The 8,099-nt window shown below is 44.6% G+C and overlaps 1 protein-coding gene across 1 annotated transcript; it reads right to left on the reverse strand.

The window, feature by feature from the left end:
- Positions 1 to 1,113: 1,113 nt before the first annotated feature.
- LOC124681360 (cytochrome P450 71A1-like) lies at positions 1,114 to 6,351 on the reverse strand (the record flags this gene model as incomplete). Its single annotated transcript, XM_047216286.1, has 2 exons — positions 1,114 to 1,194; positions 5,512 to 6,351. Coding segments are annotated over 2 exons (921 nt in total), but the record flags the coding sequence as incomplete, so codon positions are not given.
- Between the last annotated feature and the right edge of the window lie 1,748 nt (positions 6,352 to 8,099).

Consider the following 8,099-nt stretch of genomic DNA (forward strand, 5'->3'; position numbering starts at 1 on the left):
TTTCTTGGAAACAGCTTCTTTAATATTATCATCAATTTCTCAAATCCCGAGTCAGTCACACCGACCTCTGCCTTCCATTTCAGCAATTCCAATATGCTACCCAGCTTTCTATGCCCATCTTCACAACCTGGGTACAACAATTTGTGGTGGTCCTCTAACATCTTGTCGAACTGCAACCTCTCCTTATCCGTGTCACAGTCTCTTCTTGCATCGAAATGGCCCGACGAAGATCATCATCAACGGGATCATCCGATGCCTGTTCTTCACCTCCTTCTTCTTCATTGTCGTCCATTGCGGTATCAAAGCATTCAGAGAACATAGATCGATAATACTTCTCATCATTATCTTCTTCCTCATCGCCGTCTTCCATCATAACCCCTTCTTCTCCGTGCTTGGTCCAAACATTATAACTCGGACATGAACCCAAACCGAAGCAGTGGCTCTTAATATCTCTTGAGCAAGAGTAATCCTTCTCGTTCTTACATTTTAGACATGGACAGCACATAAAACCTTGCTTCGACTTGTTGGCCTCGGCCACAAGCAAGAAAGAATTCACGCCCTCTCTCGAAAGCGGGAGCACATCGGTTACCGTACATCCATGGATGACTCATCCGCATCATAAGCACAATTATATATGTATCAGATGCAATCACCTTGCTAAAATTAGTATTGTACGGACTATGCATATATATATAGTCAAGAAAATAGTTGCTAACCTTTTTGGATCAAAAAGAGGAGAAATCTTATCAAATAAACCAAGTGGCATCCCTCTCACAAGCATTCCATCAAACACCTCTTGTGCACATGTAGAAAAAATGAGCTAGCATACACCTCCACCTTCACCACCAAGGAAAAAATGAGGTGGGGGGGTGGCTGGCTGCTTCTATATATAGGGCGGGGACATTTTGTCGCGGGCCGTATTACGACCCGCGACAAAAGGGTGGCCACGTCGCTCCTACCCCTTTGTCGCGGGTCGTAATACGGCCCGCGACAAAAGGCCGCGACAAAAGCCTCCGCGCGCTCCACATGGTTTCGGGGCGACGTGGCCAGGCCATTTGTCGCGGGTGCAGGCGCGCCCGCGACAAAAGGCTCCCACGGAAGCCCTGTTTTCCACTAGTGCTTGTTGCGGAGCAGCTCGGCCATGACCCATTCCAGGACGATGATGGTCGAGTCTGTCCCTGCTCCGAACAGGTCCTGTCCAAATCATGCAGCGGGACGTTACTCACACAGAGGAGGATATTATTGTTTCATACTCCCTCCTTCCTCCGTTCTCGTACATGATATTATTGATACTAGGTTAGTCATAGTGGAAGTAACATGCAATCACATGCATTGCAAACTTAATATTTTAATGATATAGTAGGTCATTAAATGAGAAAAGAGAACCTTGTGATACTACATTTAATGAGAAAAGAGTACATCACCATAACATCACACATCCTATGGTAAAATGAGTCTATAACCTAATGAATTTTGGTTATCTATGTTATTACATGTATGATTGTTCCCACCGTAAAGGTAGTAAAATAGATTAGTAACATGTCCATGTTACTCTCGAAAAGTAGCTTTGAAGGACACTTTCCTTGAACATGTATTTACATTTTGTAAATTGATATTTTTATGTTTCAAAAATATCTGGAAAAAACTAGATGTTGACAATGACATATTCTACGGTACCGCAAAATCTCAATGTGTGAAACCGTTTGTATTCCTACCTACATACAAATAATAGATATTGCCAAGTCCGATGGTTTTCAAATTTTGGATCGTTCACTACCTCAGATTTAGAAATTTTTCATTTCTGCACAGCGCAGAAAACATAATATTTGGTGTTGGTTTTCGTACGCAAGTAGAAATCATCATTTTCTACGTGAGTTTTTTAAATAGTAATTTATAAATAACAATAATAAAAAAAACTTCATGAATGAAGCTCGTCCTTTATCGGAAAGTGTCTCCGACACATGGGCACTAATGCTCTCCTCACTTTCAGTTTTTTGAAAAATTTAAAATCTCACATTTCTAAATGTCAAAAAATTATGACGATAAATGTATAGATAGATATATATGGGTGGGGTGTATGCAAAAAAGTCCCGTTAAAAATACTTTGTATTTTGAACAATATAAAAAAGAAAAATTTCTAACAGGAAATGGTGTAAAATAGCATTACAATAGTGTATCCTTTTGTCAAAAATTTGTTTTTTTTGTATTTCCCACAATTTAAAGTATTTTTACCGAGATTTTTTTACATACATTTCTCGTGACCATATCTAACTACATATTTAACGCCATAATTTTTGAAAACATAAAAACATGAGGTTTTAACATTTTCAAAATACTAAAAGTGAAGGGAGCTAGCACTGGTGCACATGTGCACCAAATCCTTGTCCATAACAACACACGTGTACTACTCTCGACTATAACTAACCTAATAGGTTCGAGTGATCGACACATGGATGCATGGTGGCGTGGTGGCGTAACGTGAGACACTAATATTTCTCATGCTCACCATGTTCACGGTTGCATATCACGACAAAATAAAGTGAAGGAAAGATGCATAGTATATATTCCCTTCGTTTAGAAATATAAGATATTTTAGATGTTTATAAAGTAGACTAGATATAAACTAATGTGAGTGAAGTCGGAAATTCAATTCGGCCCCAGGTTCATATGCTCTCTTTACCATAAAAACATATTTTAAAGTGTCAAAAAAATTTGATAAAAATTTCTACATGTACATCTCCATAATATATATGTATCCACTAAGTTTCGTGAAAAAATAATATTTTTATGTTCTATGTAAAAAAAGAGAAAATTTGTCTTGTTAAAAGGCTTATTTTGAGCACTGAATTTTATCTTTTTTACAAACGCCACACGGCAAGTCGATTTTTCGTGAAACAAATTTGTTGGCGCGTAGCACGTGGAGATGTACGTGTGAAAATTTTGTTTTTTTTAAATATGTGTAAGATGCATTTCAAAATATAGGAAGCATATGATCCCATGTGTCAAAACATCACCCCGAATGAAGTTACGTATTAAAATAGAATATATACAAGATAAAGTAGGTAAATCAAAGAAAGTGGTTCAACATCTTATATTTTTAAACGGAACGAGTATACGACATGAAAAAGTTGCTCGGACGGTTACAGCTCACTGCATTAATTGAGATTTTGAGACGTACACAAGTGTGTTGGCCTGCATATTCAAAGGTAGGTGGCAATGACTGCGCTTTCATGAGTTTAAGTTGAGCGTGTGAACCTTCGTTGATATGTACTCCGGCCGGAGAGGTTCGTCGGTAGCGGGGTGAAAATAAATTATTATAACAGATTTATAACAGATTTGCTAGAAATTAGGGGGCTTATACTTAATAAGTTTGCGTGTGTTTGGGTTGTTGTTAGCCCGACGTGTAAGCAGACTGACTTGTTTTTTGCGGGCTTTGTGAAGTGGGCTCGTGGTGACGGTTCCTATCTATAAGGCGTCTTTCTCTCTCCCATGGAACCGCTTACCATTTCAGTTGCGAGTGTGTTGCAAATGACATATTTCCAGCTGCACGTGGGTTGCAACTGAGGTTTTTTCGGTTACATGAGTTGCAACTGATTTTTTTTTTCCAATTACATGAGCGTTGCAACTGAGATTTTTCTAGTTGCGCATATGTTGCAACTAAGAATTTCCACATATATTTGGGTTGCAACTGAGAATTTTTCCAGTTACGCCCGCGTCGTAACTAAGAATTTCCACTTACATGTAGGTTGCAACTGATATATTTTTTCCAATTGCATGAGCGTTGCAACTGAGATTTTTCCAGTTACGCATATGTTGCAACTAAGAATTTCCACATATATGTAGGTTGCAATTGAGATTTTTCCAGTTACGCATGTGTCGCAACTAAGAATTTCCACTTACATGTGGAGTGCAACTGAGTTTTTTCCAGTTACACGTAAATTGCTACTAAGATTTTTTTTATATCTTAAATAGTTGCACAGATTATTTTTTCTAGTGTGAACAGTAGATGGACATGTGGTTTGTTAAATTTTGCCTTTTTAACCCTGGCTACGATGATATTAGTTTTCCCACGAAATATTTTTATACAAGTAGAATACTTGATCATCTTTTGTTCTAAAAAAATCAGATTTTTAGTACTTTTTTAATTATTATTTTTTAGATGTAATGGGTGCTTGTTGGCACCCATGAGCATGGACGTAAGTAATGAATGTTGGAAAACATGGGAACCACGGTAACGTGTGGTGACTATTATTTGTTTCTTTTTAGGCTTTGGACTTTGTCTTATAAGTCACATAAACGCAATGTTTTTGGCCTTTGGCTTTTGACTAAATATTGCTATATGATGGTATAAGATAAAATCTTAAATCTAAAGTATATATTTACTTTCTTTTCTGGCTTATAAGGTTAAAGCTAAAATCCGAAATATTATTTATCAAAATATACTATATGTGATCTTGCTTGGAACCTTGGAGAGATGAACCCAAAGCTAAAAACATATATATATAAGAGTGGCAAGGTAAGATAACTTTACATGCCTATGCTATATAGAATTTCCTTTAGCTTCTAGAGTATTTAACTATTTGTTAAAAGTTGGGATGATCATTTTTTTCTTATGTCTTATGTGTAGTATGCCATGTTACAACTTTGCAAAAAAAAAGTTGAGAAGAAAACTAGACTTTTTTTTGAAACATTTACCATATATATATATGGACAGCAGACCGCCTCATTTAAAACCTTCCAGCCCCTTAAATACCCTGAAAGGAAAAGAGTGCGTCTGGTACCTGCTGCCCCTCACAAAACAGATACATCGTTAACGAGCTTACTGAGTAAGAAAACTAGACTTTGTACCGATGCGCTAGAAGTTTGATCTTATATATATTGAGTGATCCACCAGCTCAGATCTATCTATCTTAACTTTGAGATATTGGATCGCTGAAGACACTGATTTAAGCGTACGAAAATCCAAAAATCCAAACGGTATACTACCTCTGGATGGAATAAATTGACACCCCTAACACCTAATAACACGCATGCCCTCCGCATCGATTAAATTCAACCGGAGGGAGTAGATATGAGTTATGTAAAAACCAAAGGAAATGCGGCTATTCTAAGCCGAGCAAAATATGTCCTGGCCTCTAGTCAGTCTCGCCCAGATCAGGGTTCTTTTTCTTGTCCGGGATTTGCAAAATCTCGCCGAACAACAGTTATTCTGGTTACCACAGAGAAAGATTATACTCTTATGTTTAAGAAAATTATTAAATATTGGAGAAATTTACAAATTCGATCTTTTGACAAATCTCGCCCGGTATTTCTGAAAACTGATAATACCGGTGCCTATTGGGATTTTTTCCAACGAAGAAAAAAAATCTTTAGCCCCGATACAGAATCCTAACGTTCTCCCGATATAAATTCCGTTAATTTTTTTGAAGAAAGGCACAGCTTTAAAAAAAATGTGAAGAAGTTCATCTAAAAAAGTGTGAAGCAGTTCGAGCATGCATGCAGTTCTTTTACCTCCAGTAGCGCCTTCACGTTGTCCCTGCTGAAACGCCACCCATGGCCGACAGAATCACTCTGAAGCGACAGCAGCACATGCACGAACGCCTCGTCGCCGCACGGTGCTCCGTCTGCTCGTCCGTCCCTCATTTCGTCGGCGCTGCCGGCAGCGACGATGATCTCCTCAAGGATCTGATCAATCCTCTCAAACGCCCTGCCCACCTTGGCGTCCGTCCCGTCCACAGCGGCCAGCCATGCCAGCCACGGGAAGTAGTCGCCGACGTGGAACGCCCCGAGCAGCGCGTTGGCCTCCTCCATCAGCGCGTCCACCTTGCTGCGCCACCCCGTGCCGCCCGAGGCCCGCACCCCGAGCACGATCCGCCCATTCACGTCCTTGGCGAAGCCGCTCAAGAGCTCGCTCAGCCGCACCACGCCGTGAAGCTTCTGCTCCTCCTCCACCTTCCGGACGAGCTCCGACACCTCCTCTTCCCGCACTCGGCGGTAGGCGCGCACCCTGGCGGGGCTCAGGAGGTGGAGCACGGCGAGCTTGCGCGCCCGGCGCCAGTAGGCGCCGTTCGGCGCGAAGGCTATGTCCGTGCAGCCGTAGAGGAGCCGGGTCGGGACGGCGAGGGAGGGCCGGTTGGCGAAGGCGTGGTCGTGCACGAGCAGCACCTCCCGCGCCGCTGCCGCAGAGGAGACAACCAGGGTGGGCACGCGGCCGAGCTGAAGCAGCATGATGGGCCCGTGGGACGCCGCGAGCGCGTGCAGGGCGCGGTGCGGGAGCGCGCCGAGCTGGTGGAGGTTGCCGACGACCGGGAGGCCCCGCGGGGACGGCGGGAGGCGGTGCACGGGTTGATTCTTGGTAATTCGTGTTACACGCGCCAGCAGCAGTACGAACGCGATAGGGAGAAATACTAGAAGAAGAAGAAGAGAAGTTTTTTATTTTTTTTTGAGAAGAGGGAGAAATACTCTAGTATTACTCTAGGGAGAAATACTAGAGTGGCAACGTTGAGCCGGATAAGTGGCAATGCGAATGGCACGGGGGTTGTGGTTTCCATCTTAGGTTTCACTTCGTTTCAATCCTAGTAGTTGTGAAAATGGGAATGGTGCGACGGTACCAAGGCTGGTGATCTGGTGGATGCATTTATAGGCCACTGGAAACGTACTGTACGTGTAACACATGGCCTCTTCCCTCATGAATGGAGATGGGCATATGGCCACATACGTGGGAGTTTGTGCAGACATTTGCGTTGGTCCGAGACGTGGCTGAAGAGTCAGGTCGACGTGGTTGTATGAAGTCATCTTCAGCGGGCCTAAGAGGCATCTCCAGCCGTGTCCCCATCCAAAGCAATTTGGGACTCGTCGGATCAAAAAAACGGTTTCAGCTGCGTCTCCTAAAACCCAATTTTGTACGACGCGTCCCCATACGGTGTCCGGTGCCCCGAGCCCGTCCCAGCCCCACAGGGGACGCACCGGGGACGCCGGACACAACGAAAGCGAGGCGGGGAGTGGCGGGGCCGACCCGTCAGCCGGCACAATAAATTTTAACCTAACCGTCGCCTACCTCGCAATGGAAGTTATTGGCGCGTAGCGACGGTGCAGCTCCCGCAGCGACGGTGCAGCTCCCGCGAGGCGCAGCGACGGGTCTCGTCGCGCCTAGCTCGCATGCCGGCGTTAATGAGCGCCACCGCTCCCCCGTCTCCCTCCGGCCTATAAAAAGGGCCGCCTCTCGTCGTCCCTCTCACAAACAAACCCTAGCGCCTCTCTCCCCAACCCTAGCCTCCACCATTTCAACAAGAGACGACGCCATGTCTGGTAGAGGCGGAGGCCGAGCTCGCGGCCGTGGTCGTGGCCGTGGTCGTGGTCGTGGCCGCGGCGGAGCGTCACACTCGCCGTCGCCTGCCACGTCGTCGTCTTCACCATCGGAGATGGACGTGGAGCCGGGCGTGCTGTTCGAGTTTGTCCTCGTCCTCAAGGGCGACCCACGCGGCATCCACAGGCTGCCGGACTCCTTCGCCGAGTACGTCGCCGGCGATGACCGCCCTCGCACGATGCAGCTGCGGGAGGCTGCATGCGGCTACTACTGGTGGATCGTCGACGTGATCTACGACGCGCGCGGCAAGATGTACCTCAACATCAGCTGGGAGAAGTTCGCGCACCACCACAGGGACAGGGACATGAGCGTCAAGGTCTTCGACGAGACGCGCTGCCACCGAGACTACCACGGCGACAGCACCGATGAGGAGGACGACTGATGATGAAGAGTGTTGTTTCTTCGCAGCGAATACGTGCACGGAAGTTTCTGGATGTTCGCCTTATCGGTAGAACCAACAAGGGCACCATTGATGACCCACAAGTATAGGGGATCGCAACAGTCTTCGCGGGAAGTAAAACCCAATTTATTGATTCGACACAAGGGGAGACAAAGAATACTTGAAAGCCTTAACAGCGGAGTTGTCAATTCAGCTGCACTGGAAACAGACTTGCTCGCAAGAGTTTATCAAGTAGGTAACAGTTTATAGGAGTAGCAGTAGTGAAATAACAGCTAGCAGAGTGTAACAAAGACAAGCAGTAGTGATTATAGTAAACAAGCAGGATTAAAATAC

The sequence above is a fragment of the Lolium rigidum genome, unplaced genomic scaffold (assembly GCF_022539505.1).
Source record: "Lolium rigidum isolate FL_2022 unplaced genomic scaffold, APGP_CSIRO_Lrig_0.1 contig_40685_1, whole genome shotgun sequence".
Lineage (NCBI taxonomy): Eukaryota > Viridiplantae > Streptophyta > Magnoliopsida > Poales > Poaceae > Lolium > Lolium rigidum.